Source organism: Podarcis muralis, chromosome 5, assembly GCF_964188315.1.
Source record: "Podarcis muralis chromosome 5, rPodMur119.hap1.1, whole genome shotgun sequence".
Taxonomy (NCBI): Eukaryota; Metazoa; Chordata; class Lepidosauria; order Squamata; family Lacertidae; genus Podarcis; species Podarcis muralis.
In genome coordinates, this window is record NC_135659.1 from 99,167,372 (window position 1) to 99,185,977 (window position 18,606).

Sequence of the window (18,606 nt, forward strand, 5' to 3'; positions counted from 1 at the left end):
CAGCCTTGCCACTGCACACACAAATCATGTCGTATAAAATTCTGAGGCCATGAACTTAACCCAGGTGGCAATGGGATCCTAACCACTTTTGCCCACTTCAAGTTGTATTTTTGGCATCCATAGGAAAAGCTCAGTATGTGGCGGCGCAGCTAAAGGCCTGCATAGCCCATGCAGAAAGTATTAGGGGAACAGGCTGCAGTCATTTCCAAGCCAAGTGAACCCATTACCACCTGCTGCATGTGTGTGTTCGCCCCACCCCTCCAATCTATTCTCAATGCTTCCAATGTCTTCTCTTGCTCTGCTTTGGATTATTGCCTGCCCCTCCCTTGCCTTCCTTGATAAGTGGAGTGATCCACGTTCAGCACAGTACGGCTGCACACATGCTGACTAGGCTAGAGAACACGCACTTCCTTTCTTATTTCTTAAAGTAACTCAGTTCAGAGGTGGCTTCCTTGGCGGCAGCATCACTGTGCTGACTCACTAACTTTTCATCAAGCGTTTCTGTGGCCCTTCCTGACATACAAACAACCTACCGTAGTTTGCACAAATCAGGTAGCCTAGTCTGCAGCCAAGTTTACTTTCCCTCTTGCTTTTATGAGACACCAGAGTTGTCTTCTGTTCCTTCCTCTGTTCAGCCCGCATTTGCAATTTGCTGAGACTTGCCTTCTCTCTAGATTTGGTGCCCTCTGTTGCAAATACTTAATGCTGGAACCTGGGAGTCAAAACGTTTCAGAAGGGACCATAGCTCAACGGCAGGGCTCACTTTACATGGAGGTCCAATCCCCACACAACTCTAGCTAGAAGGCTCAGGTGGCAGGTGATGGGAGGGGGCCCTACTGGTGACTCTGGTGAGGAGCTACCAGTCAGAGTAAGTAGCACAGGGCTAGATGCAACAGTAGCCTGCTTCAATATAAGACATTTCAAATATTCATTTTTCCCCATTCGACTTTGGTATATGTGTAAACACTTATTCTTTATTCATTCATGCCACATTTTTAGTCTACCCAAACCGAGGGCTTGCAGTGGGTAAAGGCATAACTCAAGCGGGAAAAGTATAATGGAATAGAAGTCTAATATGCATCCTTGGCTAGACCCACCCCACAATTCATTTTAGCCAAGCTACTGACAGTCAGCCCAAGCAGCGAAGGCACCCAAAGCTCCCAGGGAATGTTGCACAGCTGAGAAACGAGCCACCAGAACCAATTCTCTGTAAGCTTCTTCGTGGTTTTCGCAAGCAGCCTGTCATTACCAGCTAAGCTCTGCATTTGCCAAGAATCTCACCAGGGTGCCTTGTCATAACCAGTAAGAGCCCACACTGGGAGGATTCCTTGCGAAGCCCTTTCTGTGCCAGCCACAATTGCCATCTCTGTCCTCTTTATGCCACATGGATTCCTGTGATAAGAGGCCCTGCCAGACAGGTCCCAATGTCAGCAGCATCTCCTGGCAGCTTTTGTTAATGATTGCGCAGCCAAACAGCAACTCCCTGCATTGCTGACTTGCTACTAAACCAAGCGCAAGGTGAGCAATGCATGTCCCCCCTTTTCAAGGCTTGAAATTCTGCTCCCACCATGCATATAATGTGGCCTGTTCTGGACTCAAAATCACAGCAGCCTGTGTGGTATGAACAGGGAGACCCATGTGAGATAAAGCCAGGAGCCCATGCAGATTTTGGGGTTGAAAAAACATCAGCTATATACATCCGCGGACCTTTGAATCTCCCACATAGAGAAGTATAGCTTTACCTTGCCTGTACAGAGAAACATACAAACAGCATCCTCTGTACCGAAGCATTAAGCTGAAAAAATCAGAAAATATATAAGTGTAGGAAGCAGTAGACATAGAAGGAACTCGGCAGATTATCCAGAACAGTCCTCTCACCCCCCAAATCCCAAGAACGGACATCCTTCATTTAACCTTCCTTGGCAGATCCAGGGACCAACATTCTCTTGATATTTCCCAGCCTCTCAGACGCACATTCCAATGGAATGGCTCTTGCAGTTTAGAAGGTACTTCCTAATAGGTTGCCAGATTCAACCTCCCTGCAGGTTTTTATTTAAAGACTTGGAATTAAGCCCACAAAAGTTTCCAGCTCACATTATTTTTATTTACTAGCCACTTGCCCAAACATGCCTGCATTAGACATTTGTAGCATGTCATCGTCTTCAAATAAATAAAAAAGACCAGATCTCTTCCCACAAACAGAATTTCCCCTTCCTGATTGTCTAGAGCCACTCTTGCTCATCCCAGGTAGCCAGACATACAGCTTTTTTTACTAACTTGTTTAAAACCTTTGCTCCTTCTCTCATCCTCAGCAGATAAGTGAACATGAGCCACATTCTCTTCCCCACCCCAGTCAGAAATGTTATAGCCTTCTGTATAACTGAAAATTGCCCACCACCCCAAATACAAACGAGCAGCTGGATTTCCCTTTCAGTTCTGAGAATTCCACCTTCATCAGTTCACAAGACCAACCTTCCCAGTGCACCACTCTTCTTTTGCGCACAGTCATTGTGGCCCTTGAAACTACGGGGTGACCCAAGTGCATCCAATGTTTTGGGCTCCTTCACAAGAACACATTCCATCTGGTTTTCCACAACATGAGACCAGGAGGGGTGTTTTGTGGGGGATGCTTTCTGTCATGTGCACCAGTCCATTCTACCTAGCTGCCCCAGTCACAAATTCCACTCAATCCAACCAGCACCCCCTCCACTTCCTTTCAGCCTGAGAGCTCTTTTCCTTTCCTCCCTGAGTTCTGGGGAGCTTTCTCTCTGCTAATCTCTTCTTTCTTGTAAACAAACTACAAATGAAACTTTCATTACAAAAAAAGAGCACAAATCCATTACCACGGTCCCTCTCCGGGCTGGGCGCCTCAGCAACCATGCCATGCCAGGGGTGACACCGGTGAAAGCGACAGCAGCTGCCCTAATCAGCCAGCACAATCTCTTGCCTGGCCTCTCCTGGCCTAACCTTCCTCACCCTCCCCTCTCCTCTCGCTCCCTCCCCACCCCATTCCCCCGCCCAACACATCCAGCTCGCAGGAGCACCCTGCAGTAAAGTTCCACCGATTAGGGTCACGGAATATTGACTCAGCTCCTTTACCGAAAGAGCAACCAAACCCCTGCCAGGTACGTTCATAAGGCAACACCCAGAGAAAGGAGTGGAGTCCAAAGACAGGCGCACGCACACACCTGCTCCACTATTCACACTAGACTGATATCCCCACCATGTCCCACCTGGATAAAAGAAAAAAGGCACCGGTCTGCAACGCATTGCATTTCTGTGACACCCGGCCACCACCCCGGCCCCTCAGCATGGAAAAGAGCTTTGTAAACATCTGTTAAGTCTTCCAGCTTCCCTGATGACACAAAAAAACAGGGAGGGGAGGGGATACTGGCAGTGAGAAGGACCACAGAGAAAGTCTTCCATTCTACTTTTTCTTTCTTTCTAGCCTTCAACTGGAACCTCTTTCCATTTTTCTCTGGAATACAGACACCCCACAGAAACCACCTTCAGTGACACAATTTTGTTCCAGAGCTCACCATGTAACCCTGCCTGGTAAATGTAAGAAGCAAGTGCTATCAATAACCTGGTTCTTTTACAGCCAGGGTCAATTTCCCTGGGCTGGGCTTATGTTATGTGTGATCCCAAACTCAGGAACACCTCCTGCCCACCTCCTCCTTCACACCCCAATATTCCTCACAACACTCTACTCTCTTTCTGGATGCAAACAACCCATTTATTGCCCATTTTGCCATCAACGCAATAGTCCTCCCAAACTATAAAGACTGCCAGGCGAAGGAGGCGTGCCACACTAAGAGCTTCCCATTCGTGGAGGCCTGCCAGAGTCCTCTACACCCACACAAGTCAGCAGGACTGGCGAGGGTGGCAGCACCAGTGAAGTTGGGCTCAGACTTTCTCCGCACTGCTGCACCTCCAACTCGAAAAGTATTCGCGCAAAGATCCAAAGAGCTGCTTTAGGTGCAGCCAAGAGCTTTGACACGCTCTGTGGGATTTCGAGTTTTTTGCTCTGAACAAGATCAGAGATGCAAAATGCTTCCTTTGAGTGGGAGAGGAGGGAGGGGTCTGCGGGGAGAGATGCCTTTCAAGAGAAGCGTGGTCCTGTTTTTAAATACATATCCCTTTGCTTTGCAGGATATGTGTTGCCCTTTATGCACAGAGAGCCTGAGTGTCATATCCCCCCCCCCCCACTGGAACAGTTTGCTGTGGTTGCAGCCAGCAAAAGGCCCACCAAGTGTGTCAGGCTGTGTCCACGCATTCGAGATGGAAAGGACGCTGGCATGGGCCGAGGGAACTTGTTATTCAAGACCTGCTCCTGCTGCCCCCACTCTCCTTCAAACATGGCCTCCGAGCCCAGAGGAGCAGGAGAGGAATCCTCACACCCCAGGGACGGTGCTCCTTCTCCCACTTCTTGCCTCTGACCCCTGGGGCTTGGTGGGTGAACCAAGCAGAAAACTTCCCCTTTCCTCACAACATGCCTTCAGAAAAGAAAAAAAAGGAGAGATGTCTGCTCCCTCTCCAAGGATCCCTGTTGTCAAAAGCATGTGTGGGGAGACTCTGGCCCCACTACAGCAGAGAGGCTGTGCTTTTATTTCCCCCCACAGGAATGAACAGCAGCCATTCCTCTATCCAGAGTGTAACTAGCAAAACGAGTGCATCAGTGTTACCTGTGACCTATGTGGTTTTTTAAAAAATAAATAAATATGAATTTGAATAGTTGTGTGCTCCACCTTGATATCATCCATGGCGAAGGGAAGGATGATTTAAAATTTATAAATAAGGAGTGTACTTGAGAAGGGGACTAAGCCTGCACCCCAGCCATTGGGAAGCAATCCTGCCCTTTCACTGGACAGCTTCACCTCTTCAACCAGGGGTGGAGAACCTCCCCCATACCCCATGAGCCAACACTGACAGGTGGGTGGGCCAATCATATGACATCATGAAACCAGGTGACTGGCAGGTAAGCAGTCCCAACCGCCTGTCAAGGCTGACCCCCACAGGGTGGGTGAAGAAGCTCCCAGCAGGATTAAAGTCTCTACTCACCAGCTGATGAGAGGAGGGTTCAATCCTGCTGGGTCTACTTCACTAGCATGTTTCCCACTGGAAAAGAGCTGGTGAAGTAAGACCCAGCAGGACTGCACCCTACTCCTGGCCCATCAGCTGACGCCACCCAGTGTTGGTCAGGTGGATGTGGTTTGGGGGAAATGGCCTCATGACCAAACTGGACCCCTGGGTTCTGTTTCTTGGTCACCCAAGAAATCCATGTTGGGTAGTGGATTTTATTTATATGATAATGATGATACTGAGCATTTATATGATATTTTCCAGTTTCCAAAGCCACTCACATGCATTATCCAGTAATGTTTACTTCATCTCTGAGGTGAGCAGGTATCATTTGTGTATTACAGATAGTGGGTTGACACTGCGAGGTCCAAAATGGATGCGAAACTAAGGCTGTAATCCTGTACCCACCTCCCCTTGGGAGTGAGCCGCACAGTACCTAATGGGAATTAATTCTGAGTGTACATGCAGAGGTTTGTGCTGTAACTGTGTCACTTACTGGTTTTTAAAATTAATAATAATAATAGCAGATGTGATGAGATTTTCATGCGGAAGGAAGATTTAACCCTCCCCTCCATTGCACTGGTCCAGGTGAGGAAAGGGGTGCTCAGACTTAGGAAGTTTGTGTCAGAGGCAATATTTGAACCAGGAAGGCCCTGGTCCACAGCTGAGTCTCTTAACCATTACGCTACTCAGCTCTCTTGTGTATCCATTTCATTTATAAAACGTATTAGTCACTTTCCCTAAAAATAGGCCAAGTCAACATATAGTGTTGAAAACTTCAAAACTAAGTTACTCGTGCCCCTGACAGTGGTCCGATTTTTTAAGAAAAAGGGATGGGGAAACTGTGAAAATTGGTGAATCAGCAGCCATGCGTAAGATCTGATTATTTAGAAAACTATTCTAAAACCACATGAGAGATGAGGGGTGGGATGTGAGTCCAATAATGTTGTGATAATATAGTCCAACCTCTTCTGTAAGGTACTCATTTTATTGTTGTTGTTGTTGTTGTTGTTTTAAAAAACAAATTAACAAGGACAGAACAGCACAAAGTAGGACTAAACAGAGGGACAGTGAGCAGACACAAGGAATATTTCATCTAAGCAGTAACAACCACCTCTTCTCCAAGTTATCAAGCATTAAACACAGTCTTGTGAGCATGTCTAGAAGATACTGAGCCACATTTAATCATGGCATAACTACTTCAGTCCACAGAAAAGTGCATTCTATAGAAAGGGAAATTCTTTCGACTCCAAGCACTGGGGGCTGTTACATAGCCAATATTGCACCTGGAAGCCTAGAAGCCCGATGGAATCACCAATGAAGCCCAGTGGCCATACCCAAAGACCACACAAAAGGACAAAGAATGCTACCTGCTTTTACACTATACAAATCACATGCAGCAAAAGCCTTTCTGACAGGTTGGCTAATGTGTGCTGCTCTTCACAGCAAGCCCTACTCTCATCATTATCCATTGCATGAAACTGTACCCCTCTTGGGTGTAACAGAAGAGAATCTGCTCAGGAACACTGTACCAGCTAAGACATTAAAATATAAGGAATGGAGCTGGAAGCATTACTTGATTAATCAATTATAATACATTAGCTGCAGATGTATTTTAATCAGAGCTGTCAGCCCTGAAAGAATGTTCAGTGCTGATAGTCTCTTTTGGGGGGAGCACACAAGCCATGCATTAAAAGGATTTCGAAAACAATACATGATATGCCTTTTATTTATTGTAAAGGAATAATCACTTTCATTGAATAATATGTTCAAAATACCACCTACATTGAGACAGAGGTAATTGTTGTAATCAGCTTAACATTAACGGTTGATTAATTACTTAAAAACATTATAAAGAAATTTGACTAACACCTCTTGATCCTGAACACTTTTACTTGAGAAAGAGGCATATTAAACTTATTTCCAAATTGTACTTACAGGGCAATTCTATACATGTCTACTCAGAAGTAATCCCTATTAAGTTCAATGAGACTTACTCCCCGGTAAGTATATACAGGAATACAAATATATAGATTTCATATGGGCATACTTGATATTTGCTAGATTCCCTATCACCCTCAATTTCTGTCCTTTTCCAGATCAGAAAGAGACAGATATTTAAACATGAAAAGTATTCCATATGTCACTGCTGGAAGCAAAAAAGGAGCAAACTCTACAGAAAAAAGGTTTCCAAATTTCTGCCTCCAGGCATATTTAAAGCGAACACTGTTGAGGGAGGGAGGGAACAGGGCTACAAGCCATGCCAGGGGAAACTGCTGTCAGACAGGCTTTCAAAACTGCCCTTCCTGAAGCTCGAAGGCTTTGCTTAGCCTTCAGCAGGCGAGAACTGGCACCCAGTTCCAAAGTCCATTAGAGCCAAGAAATATGGATTCATTTTATTTGAATTGCTAACCTGCTCACACCCCTCAAGCTCAGGACAGATTAAAACATTTAAAAATGGTTGCAAGGCAGGGAAATTATCCACACTCTTCAGCATTAAACAAAAAGATGGCACAATACAACCCAAAGTGGCTTGTGTTTTGACATGCCACATGGGGAAGGAAATCCCATAGATGGTAGGCAGCGACTCAAAATACCTCTTTAGACGTCTTCCTGTACAAACTTGGTTCTCGAGAGGGAATAAGCAAGTGAGTATTTGGGGGGGATCTAAAAAATTGTCAGGCTATCAATAAAATCCTGGGAGTTACACACCCAAGTGCCATGAAAATCCATCTAGGTCTAGGACTAGCCAAGGCTCAAGTTCCTGCTCTGCCATGGGCTCAACAGTATCAGTCTCAACAGAAAAATGGGAGCACAATGAGAGTTGTAGCTTTGGGGGTGGGGCTCACTGTTTTTTTTGCCCCAGATGAACCCCATAAGGGGCGCCATTGAGGCAGTGTGTGTACACAAATGTGCGTGGGGGGTGCCAAACTGGATCTTTGACCCACGTGAAATAACGCTTCGTTTCGGCCCTGGCAAAGAATATGAAATTTCAATGTGGGCACTAAAAAAAAAAAGTCTTCTAACTTGAAATGACATGTTCTGGAGTAAACAAGTGAATTAGAAAACTTTGCACACTTTGCTAGGGGAAACTTTGCACACTTTGCTGGTGACTATCTGAGTGATAAAACATGAACAGTATTTGCACTGTAGATGAGGGACTTGTTGAACTCAAATAGGCACTGGATTCAATATTGCAGAGGAAAATAGGCATTTGACAGTTACCACCTACCCTACCTTAATGGAAATGTTCTCTACCATCCCAAGTCCAAACTCTCCCCTTTGCCCAACCTATACCCTGCCAAACCTATACCCTGCCAACAGTTCACTGTCTGTTCCACCAAATATTAAGGGAAGTGACATTACTGCCAAGAAACTATTAGCATGTGACGCCTGTTCCATTGTTCCTCCACCCAGCTGGGGAGAAAAAACACAGGAAGTAAATAGCAGACCTGAGAAAGGGTTTGCGAAAACAGAGCCAGAAATATTTCCCATTAAGAAAAGTACTGTTCGCAAAACAGCACCAAGGCTTGCTTTTGAAAAGCCTTCACCTTACCCACAGATACACTCATTCCTGGGGACTTTTCCCCTTCCTTTTCTGCACCAACCCTTCTCTCCCACCCCCCAAGCTCCCCCCCCCCCCAAGCTCAGGCAGGCAAATCTTGACGGAGTGTTTGCAACGAGCTGGTGCCCGGAGGTTGCTGCCTGAAGCAGGGATTGACCCATAAAGCCCAGCTTTACCTCCGGGGAGAAATCTATTTCCAGTCCAATCCACCCACCCCCACCCAAAAGGGGAGGAAGAGCTGGAGGAGGAGGAGTGCCATGGCAGAGAGAGAGAGAGAGAGAGAGAGAGAGAGAGAGAGAGAGAGAGAGAGAGAGAGACCCCCGCCCCTCCTACTCTCCAGGTGGAAAGGAGATGATGGAGGGAAGGCTAGGGAAGGGAAGGGGGGTGTCTCTCCCTGCGCCTAGGGTGGGAAAGGGAAAATCGATGCTGGAGAGAAGGAGAAGCAGCTCCCAGGGCGAATTGATGGGTCTGGAGCTCCCCATTGATCTGCCTTCGCCGCCGCCTCTCCCCACTTTCTTCTTTCTGCGCTTTTGTGCTCTTCCGGGGAGGGGAAGATGCTGGCGAGGGAAGGGAAAGGAGGAGAAGGGAAGGACGCGCTAACCTTAACCTTTCTCCAGGCATCGGGCTCATTAGAGACGCTAATGAGAGGCCGCTCGGAGGGGGGGGGGGCTTGTCTCTAGGTGCTAAAGAGGGGAAGACGAGGCCGAGGCGGTTCGGTTCGGGTAGCTGTCTGGGAAGGAGGGTCGGTAGGTAGAGGAGTCGTGGGGGCCAGTCTGGAATCAGAACGCACGAGGGAGTTTTCAAAAACGGCGAGATTCCGCCCCTCCTCCCTCGAGCCAACGGGACCCCGGCCCGCCGGCCCCGATCCACGCATCACCAGCCTCACAACTCCGAGCGCCGCGTCTGACTCCCCGGCTGGCTGCGCGCAGATTCCGCGCGGGGCCACCCACCCACCCCCCTCCCCTCACCCCGGCCAAAACGCCAGCAAACTGTCAGGCGAGCCCTGCCCGACACGCAGCACTCTGTAACTACTTTTCACACGCGCGCGCACAAACCCAGCGCCCTGCTCTTGCGCGCACAAGAAGGAGAAATGCGGTGTTACTACAAACTCATTCACTTCGCAGCGGCCCACGTTCCAGGGGGACAGGTCACAGGAGCGCGTCTGCAAAAGGAACTCTCCAGCAACTGTTGTAACACTCGTCGGATAAGTTCCCGGGTGTGCATCCACACATGCACACACCCCTCACTCCCACCCAGTAAAGTCCTCGCAACTTCCTTCCTGGAGACGGGCCCCAGGCCGTCCTCCATTGTATCTACCCGGAGTACACGGAGCAGCCGCCCACCACCAGGTCCTCCTCCCCTGCCCTCCTCCGTGTACACACAGAGCCCGAGCAACCTGTCAACAATCGCAGGGCGCGCGGCTGCTCCTCCACGAGTTCAGTCCGGCATTCACACGCCCCCTCTCCCCTTCCGCCTCCACGCGCCTCCCATCCCTCCCCCCCGCCCTGCCAGGCATCGCTGAACACTCTTCTTCCACCTCTTGCCGTTGACCCCCCCCCACGGATTCTCCCCCCCCCCCGTGCATTCCAAGCGCAGAGTGTATGCGGCCCGTTGGCTAACTCCAAACGGACACCCCCCCCCCCGTTCCTTGAGCGCGCTCCTCTCTCCGCGTCCCCACCCCGCAGTCGCGGCTCTTCTTCCTCCACCCCCCCCCCCCCATCCGAGGATCCCGAGGAATTCCTATAGTGGCAAGCAAACAAAAGCGCACCCCCTCCGATCAAGGACGCGCCCCTCCAGTCGCAGGCTGCTCGGCGCTCCCCTCCAATAAACTTGCCTCCGCCCCTTCCGTGCCCACACGCCCCCTCCCCACCCCCACGCGTGGCCGCCCCCTGAAAACGGCGCCCGGGAGTGTAAAGCGCTTTGGCTGCCGGAAAGTGAAACAAGAGGGCGAGCGCGGCGAGGACAGCCCCGCCGCCGCCGCCCCCCATCCCTCCCCGAGCGGCCACCTCTCCGGGGTCTTCCACCCGCACGCCCAATTCGCCGGCGCACACCCCGGGGTCGCCAGGGCTTTCCGGACGCTCCTCCTTGGGTACGCACACCTTCCTCTCTCTGCGCGCCCCCAGTGCCAGGCTAGCCTGGGTTCAACTGGACCACCACCCCCTCCCGGGGTGGGGGAATGGCTGGCTGGCCCCAAGACCCACAAGTTGCCCCCCCCCCGCCAAGACCCGCTGCTTTTTCTCGTAGCAGGGCGCACGGAGCGCGGCGCGTCCGGGGACGCACGGCCCTCTATCTCTCTCTCCTCCCGTTCCCTGTGGCCGGGGCGACCCGTCTCCTGCCCGGCCCCAGCCATCGCCTACCTGCTGCGGAGCCGCTGCGGCGCCTGGGGCCCGCCGCCGGCCTGCGCCAGCCCTGGCCGAGAGAGAAGGGGGCGCTCCGGGGAAGGCTGACAGCCAGCTGCTGCCCGAGGAGGAGCGCCCCGCCGGGAGGGGAGCGGAGAGGAGAGAGGAGGGCTGGCACTGCGGAGCGCGTCACTCCCGGATCGGGGGGGAGGGGGGAGCGAGAGAGAGACGGGGAAGAGAGGGCTGGGGGAGGGGGGACACAGGCAGCCTGAGCCTCCTACACGCATCCCGGGGGGGGAGACCAGGAGGCGGAGGAGGCGGCGCACGCCCTGTCGGAGACACATAGGCGCACACACCGTGCGCGCAAGGAGGCGAAAGCCAGAGGGAGACGCTGTGTTGTGTCGCCGGAGGGTGGAGAGAAAGAAACGGGGGGAAACGCACGAGGAGAGGAGGAGGCAGAGAGAGAGGGAGGGAGGGAGGGGAGCCCGTCCATTTTCTAAAGAGCGGCCTGGACTCCTTGCCGGGAAGGATGATGGAAGGCAGGTACGAGGCATCCTGCGGGAAGGGCAGGGCTGGATGTGCCCTGAAAGGAAGAGGGGCGCTCCCGGCAGGTTATTCACAACTTACTTACTTACAGTGGTACCTCGGGTTAAGAACTTAATTCGTTCTGGATATCCGTTCTTAACCTGAAACTGTTCTTAACCTGAGGTACCGCTTTCACTAATGGGGCCTCCCGCTGCCGCCGGAGCACGATTTCTGTCCTCATCCTGAAGCAAAGTTCTTAACCTGAGGTACTATTTCTGGGTTAGCGGAGTCTGTAACCTGAAGCGTCTGCAACCCGAGGTACCACTGTGCTTGGGAGCAAGTTCATAGGCCAGCCCAAGACAGTTTGGTGCCGGCGGCAGGAAATCCAAATGGCTTTACTCAACAAGGGGACCCAATCCACCATGCAAAGCGGAGAATGACAGCTCTCATTATTTCAGCGAGAGCTTCCAGATGAATTGTGTTCCATGGGACCAAACCTTTTGCCACATGTGTGTTGAAGGTGTTTCTCTGATATGACATGTTAGGATGTGCGGTAGTTGTTTGCTTAAGGCTGCCGATAACTGCATAGGTATTTAAATGCCTAAGCTAGGGGAAGCCACTGAAGGGCATGACCCCTGGCCTCTCCTGGCTTAAACTCAACACTATTTGTTTCAAATCAATTACTTTAATATTATTCAATAGGACTTGCAGCTTGCCTCCAATCAGAGGGATGAAGCCCCTTCTTTGTAAAGAAAGTTGGAACTGGAGCAGTTTGAAGTGGAATTCAAAATCTACATTAAACTGTAAAGTTGTTGTTTGGTTTCCATGCCTCCCAAAAACTTTTTGTTTGGGGGATCTAGAAGAAAATGTTTGGGCTCTGCTTGTCCTGCCAATTTCCCCTGGGGAAAATCACTTTTTACTGCTGAATCAAAGCAAATGTCAATTGGGTGGAAAGCAACAAGGCAAACTGAAAACCTCTTGGACCCCTGCTTTCTAGGCAGGGGACACGCAAAGCATGGACGAGCCCTTTGAACCAGCAGGAAAACCAGTTTGGTTGCTGAATGTATCCAGATGCCACAGACACGAGGAGAGATGCAAACCTGTTTCTGATTGTACTGGAAGCAAATGTTAATGGGAGGCGAACTCTTAACATGCAGTTCCATGTTAAGTTCATGCTTGGTGCCCCTCTGGAACTGACCAGAGGGGCACCAAGCATGAACTTAAGTGGCATCTAAGGTGGGATACAACTGTTGTTGAACAGATTTGGAACAGTGAGCACGGTGCTATCCAATTCAACATATATTCAAACCAACATATAACTGGACAATTGCCAAGAAAGTCCAAAGAAGAAATTTCCCCAAAATGAAGGAGCTGGTTAAAAGGATGTTGAAGGGGAAAGTGTATATAGGTTTAAATCCCCCCAGAATGCTTGGGAATGTTTAAAACCACAGATAGTAAGATTACAACAGGACTATATAACACAAATAAGGAACGGTACCACTTAGAGCCAAGAGCTTTTTCTTGGACAAACTTTTTCACTGGTGGTGCAGAAATTCAAAAGGCCCCATCCATATTGGCATTCTGTCAGCTGTTGAAGATACACCAGCTGAGGCAAGCATTCCCCTGAACCTGAACTTCCTGAACAAATTCTTTTAATTGTTGTTCAGCTGCATTCTTTTTAACTGGCTTAATTAATGTATATCTTAATTATGGGTGTTTTTAATGCTTTGAGGGAATTGTTTTATTGTGTGTCTTAATGATGTATGGATTTATAATTGATTTTATACTTGTAAACTACTTAGAAGCCATTTTTGTATGTAAGCAGCAAACAAGCAAAAAAAAATTAACAGGATGCTGATCTGAGTCAAGGAAGCAATTGGAGGATATGAATAGGGCTACTAGACACGATGGCTATGTTTTCCCTCTACTATCAGTGACAGTATGCCTCTAAATACCAGTTGTTGGGAATAATAATAATAATAATTTTTATTTATACCCCGCCCTCCCCAGCCAAGGCCAGGCTCAGGGCGGCTAACAAGCACTAATAAAAACAAGTTGAATGAATACAACTTAAAAACAAGATTAAAATACAACCTTAAAATATTGAAACATTAAAATATTAAAATGCAGCCTCATCACAGGAGGAGAAAGGAAAAAGGAAAAAGAAAGCGGGGGAGAGAATCAAGTTGATTCCAAGCCAAAGGCCAGGTGGAACAACTCTGTCTTACAGGCCCTGTGGAAAGAAATCAGATCCTGCAGGGCCCTGGTGTCATGAGGCAGAGCATTCCACCAGGCCGGAGCCAGTGTTGAAAAGGCCCTGGCTCTGGTTGAAGCTAATCTAACTTCCTTAGGGCCCGGGACCTCTAGGGTGTTGCTATTCATGGACCTTAAGGCTCTCCGTGGGACATACCAGGAGAGGCGGTTCCGTAGGTACAAGGGTCTTAGGCCGTGAAGGGCTTTAAAGGTCAAAACCAGCACCTTAAATCTGACCCTGTACTCCACCGGGAGCCAGTGCAGCTGGAAAAGCACTGGGTGAATATGCTCCCATGGCAGAGACCCCGTGAGGAGCCTCGCCGCAGCATTCTGCACCCGCTGGAGTTTCTGGGACAGCTTCAAGGGCAGCCCCGCGTAGAGCGAATTACAGTAGTCAAGGCTGGAGGTGACTGTCACATGGATCACTGTGGCCAGGGCGGGGCAAAAATGAGAAGAGTGCTGTTGTGCTCAGGTCTTGCTTTTGGGCTTCCCATTGAAATCTGGTTGGTCACTGTGAGAACAGGATGCTAGACTAGGTGGGCCATTGGCCTGATCCAACAGGCTCTTCTTACGTTCTTATGAACGTTCACTTCAGAAAATGGAAGTCTTGTTCCAATGAGAACAAGCAGGAACACAAGCTTTGATTAAATAAATTCAAGAGATGAAAATAAAAGTAGTCAAGGAGCACATTGCTAAAAACATGAAGACCAACTACCCAAAAAATCTTTAAATATATTAAAACAGAACATTATCTAGAGAGGTCATTGGAGCTTTAGATGGCAAAGGTGTGCTAAAGGAGGAAAAGGAGATTGCAGCTGAATGAATTATTTGCATCTGTTCTCATAGCAGTAGATATAAGAACTAAGGCAAACAGCAGTAACAAGAGACAAAGTTTTAGACCTTATCAACAACTTAAAAGTGAGCAATTGACTTGGGGGAATGAGTTCTCTGCAAGGCCATACATGCATGGAAAAAGGGGAGGCACACAATTACAAGCTGTAAGTTTAGCTGAAGTAGAAGGAACCTGGAGAAGAGTGACTAGTGGGGTGCCACAGGGTTCTGTCTTGGGCCCGGTCTTATTCAACATCTTTATCAACGACTTGGATGATGGACTCAAGGGCATCCTGATCAAATTTGCAGATGACACCAAACTGGGAGGGGTGGCTAACACCCCAGAGGACAGGATCACACTTCAAAACGACCTTGACAGATTAGAGAACTGGGCCAAAACAAACAAGATGAACTTTAACAGGGAGAAATGTAAAGTATTGCACTTGGGCAAAAAAACTGAGAGCCACAAATACAAGATGGGGGACACCTGGCTTGAGAGCAGTACATGTGAAAAGGATCTAGGAGTCTTGGTTGACCACAAACTTGACATGAGCCAACAGTGTGACGCGGCAGCTAAAAAAGCCAATGCAATTCTGGGCTGCATCAATAGGAGTATAGCATCTAGATCAAGGGAAGTAATAGTGCCACTGTATTCTGCTCTGGTCAGACCTCACCTGGAGTACTGTGTCCAGTTCTGGGCACCACAGTTCAAGAAGGACACTGACAAACTGGAACGTGTCCAGAGGAGGGCAACCAAAATGGTCAAAGGCCTGGAAACGATGCCTTATGAGGAACGGCTAAGGGAGCTGGGCATGTTTAGCCTGGAGAAGAGGAGGTTAAGGGGTGATATGATAGGCATGTTCAAATATATAAAAGGATGTCCTATAGAGGAGGGAGAAAGGTTGTTTTCTGCTGCTCCAGAGAAGCGGACACGGAGCAATGGATCCAAACTACAAGAAAGAAGATTCCACCTAAACATTAGGAAGAACTTCCTGACAGTAAGAGCTGTTCGACAGTGGAATTTGCTGCCAAGGAGTGTGGTGGAGTCTCCTTCTTTGGAGGTCTTTAAGCAGAGGCTTGACAACCATATGTCAGGAGTGCTCTGATGGTGTTTCCTGCTTGGCAGGGGGTTGGACTCGATGGCCCTTGTGGTCTATTCCAACTCTATGATTCTATGATGACTCTATGAACCAGGGTGCAGTTGTCCACAATGTTGCTTTGGGAATATGAAGCAGAGGCAGCACTTTTGCCACCTGCTGTAGTGGTCACTAAACCCATAGTGTGTTCTGCAAAGACATTTGTAAATAAAATGCATTACAGCGATTCATACATATGTGGTGTTCTCTCATCCCGAGAAAGTGAAACATTGCCTGCCACACTGCCCCTAAACCTCTCAAGGTGTGTGTGACCTTGTTTCCACACTTAGGACCCAAAAGGATCATAGCGAGTTGTGCTGGACTGAAAGAGAAAGGATTCGGGGGGGTGAGGGTTGAGAGCGTGGGTCTTAGAGGACATGTGTCGAGAAAAGACTGGAGAAGCTGCCTCTGGGTGGTGGTGCTGGGATTAGGGAGAGTCTAGTTGCAGTGGATAAGTGGGTCAAATGAGGCTAAGGTGGTTCAAGAAAATAATAGCCATGGGTGGGAGGAGGACCATGAGAACTAGCAACCACATACATTCAGAGGAAGGAGGACAAACAGCCAAGGGAGACAAAGCATTATTTATCAAGTAATCCTTCATAAAATACTGGCAGAGCAGGGGTACTGGCACATCTCCCAAAAGTGGGGGGACACATTTCAGCTGCCACTGCAGAAGCGGTAAGTCATTCCATCAACTGTCCTACTGACACTTCTTTTTTTTCAAATTAACCAACCTTTCTCTGTGGCCACTTGTCTTTGTGGTTCCTGTGCTGACCCCCCAGCAAAGTGACCGACCCCCTGCACTGTCACTCAGAGACATAAAAACTACTGCCGAGGCAAGAATTCAAAGTCCAACCCACCAAATTACTCATCTGCAAAACAACAGAGCCCTGCTTGGTGTGACCTAAGAGGAAATTCCTCCCCAAAAAAACCTGGGTCTTAAAGGAGAAAGTGAGTAAAGGTAAAGCAGCCTGATGAACAGACAGAAAGAGCACCAATGTTGGGGAAAGACACAGAGATAGGGAAAGGCATTGGAGGAGGCAAAGCGGCTGATGGGAAGTGAGGTCTTGAGAAAGGACAAGGGAGAGGAGGTGGCATGAGCAAAGCAGCGGGGAGGGGGAGATGGGTTTATTTGAGGAATTGGATACACATCTCCCTGCCATGCATTCACTGACCTGTCATTTCCTGACAAATCTCAGCACAGGTTTTTACAAGCACCCTGCTGCCGTTGTGCATGGATGCTTACCCCCATCTACGTAAGGAAGGCCAGGCAGTTGCCAGTACCCACAAGTATACCCCTTATTTGATCAGTGCAGTTTATGGGACCAAAAGCTCCTTACTCTTTTGAGAATCATTGCCCTGTGCAATGGGATTTTTTGTTTGTTGCTCAGTTGCATGAACTGATGCCAGGCATAAAAAGTCCAAGGCAGTTACATTTAAATTTGGAAGAGATTTCTTTAAAAATGAGAGGATTAGTTAAAAGTAACTTGAAAAGTCAGGCCTGTTCTGTCCTTTCAGGAAGCTTGGAGGTTAAATGAACCTAGTTGAATAAATAAAATATATAACACAGATCAGATCAGAAAGGCTAAAAACAAGCCAACAAGGATGCCAGTGTGGTTATATAGCACAGACAAGGAAGCTGTAAAATCCAAGAAGGCTTCCTTTAAAAAGCGGAAGTCTTGCCCAAATGAGGAAAACAAAATGAATAATGCCTGAGCTTCCATCGCCTAACAGTAAGCCAAGCACAAAAAGAAGTAGAAGGCCAAATTTCTGAAATATATTATATGTATTACATAGATATATAAAAAGCAGTATAACAATTTGAACACATCTGTAGCAGGAAACCATTCAATGACAAAGGAGTGGAAGTGGGTGGGGAGATTTTAAAGATCATCATTCTGCTGCTCCAGAGAAGTGGACACGGAGCAATGGATCCAAACTACAAGAAAGAAGATTCCACCTAAATATTAGGAAGAACTTCCTGACAGTAAGAGCTGTTTGACAGTGGAATTTGCTGCCAAGGAGTGTGGTGGAGTCTCCTTCTTTGGAGGTCTTTAAGCAGAGGCTTGACAACCATATGTCAGGAGTGCTCTGATGGTGTTTCCTGCTTGGCAGGGGGTTGGACTCGATGGCCCTTGTGGTCTCTTCCAACTCTATGATTCTATGATCAAAGGAATTCTTCAATCAGCCTATTTATGCCATTTTAAAAAATAATTCTCTGTTTTACGTCCTAATTTTTTTCTGGTGCTTTTACATTGATTTTGGTTGTTTATAGTATTGAGGAAGGGGCTGTTTTATACAGCTGTTTTAATTCTACACTGTTTTGGTAGAACACTGCTAAAAAGTGGTACATAAATTCCATGTCAGTCTTCCCTGTAGAAGCTGTTGCAGAACTCATACCTGAACTACTGTTTTAAGGGAGAATATAACCATGACCATGATTGAGCTGATCTGCTAAGTAGACCGGATGTACTTGATGCTCCCCCCACCCCACCTGGCCAGGCTCTCCCCCTGCAACCTTTCCATTGTCAATGCAAGCAAGCAGAAGGTCTCCAGTGATCAACCTAGAACAAGAATCTTGCAGTTACACATAATACTTCTACTCAATGCAAAGAGTCACGATACGCCATCACAGGTGCTGACACCGTATCTTGCACCTCCAGGCAAACTGCTACAAAGCTCCTACTCTCAGTTCCACTAATTGTGTACAGTATGTGTAGATATCTGTGCCTATCCAGATGCAGATCTAGATATAATATGTTTGGTAATAACATTTGTTCAGCCCGATTTTTCCAATTTCTGCAGTGCAAAGGTTCTGCAAAAGTTAATCAAGAGCAACGGGCAGTGGAGAAAAAAACAAAAATACAAACAATTA

General features: G+C 48.3%; 1 protein-coding gene and 1 long non-coding RNA gene across 9 annotated transcripts in view; one reads left to right on the plus strand and one right to left on the minus strand.

The window, feature by feature from the left end:
* The window catches only part of NOL4L (nucleolar protein 4 like), a 136,223-nt gene that overhangs the window by 48,166 nt on the left and 69,451 nt on the right, over window positions 1-18,606 (minus strand). Inside the window, exon 1 of one of the 8 annotated variants that reach the window (XM_028735623.2) lies at window positions 11,005-11,160. The exons of 4 other annotated variants lie outside the window; for them this stretch is intronic. Coding sequence is in view for 1 of the 4 variants with exons in the window: in XM_077929468.1 (XP_077785594.1) it covers window positions 2,844-2,885 (42 nt within the window). In the remaining 3 variants the exon portion in view is untranslated. Of the gene's footprint in view, window positions 1-2,843; window positions 2,960-9,248; window positions 9,476-10,043; window positions 10,063-11,004; window positions 11,161-18,606 lie in introns of those variants that run through there. 3 more of the 8 variants (XM_028735621.2, XM_028735620.2, XM_077929468.1) reach the window with 3 other exon arrangements.
* On the plus strand, window positions 10,418-13,363 carry LOC114599846 (uncharacterized). Its single transcript, XR_003707383.2, has 2 exons — window positions 10,418-10,736; window positions 12,214-13,363. It is a non-coding gene; the product is annotated as an uncharacterized LOC114599846 (long non-coding RNA).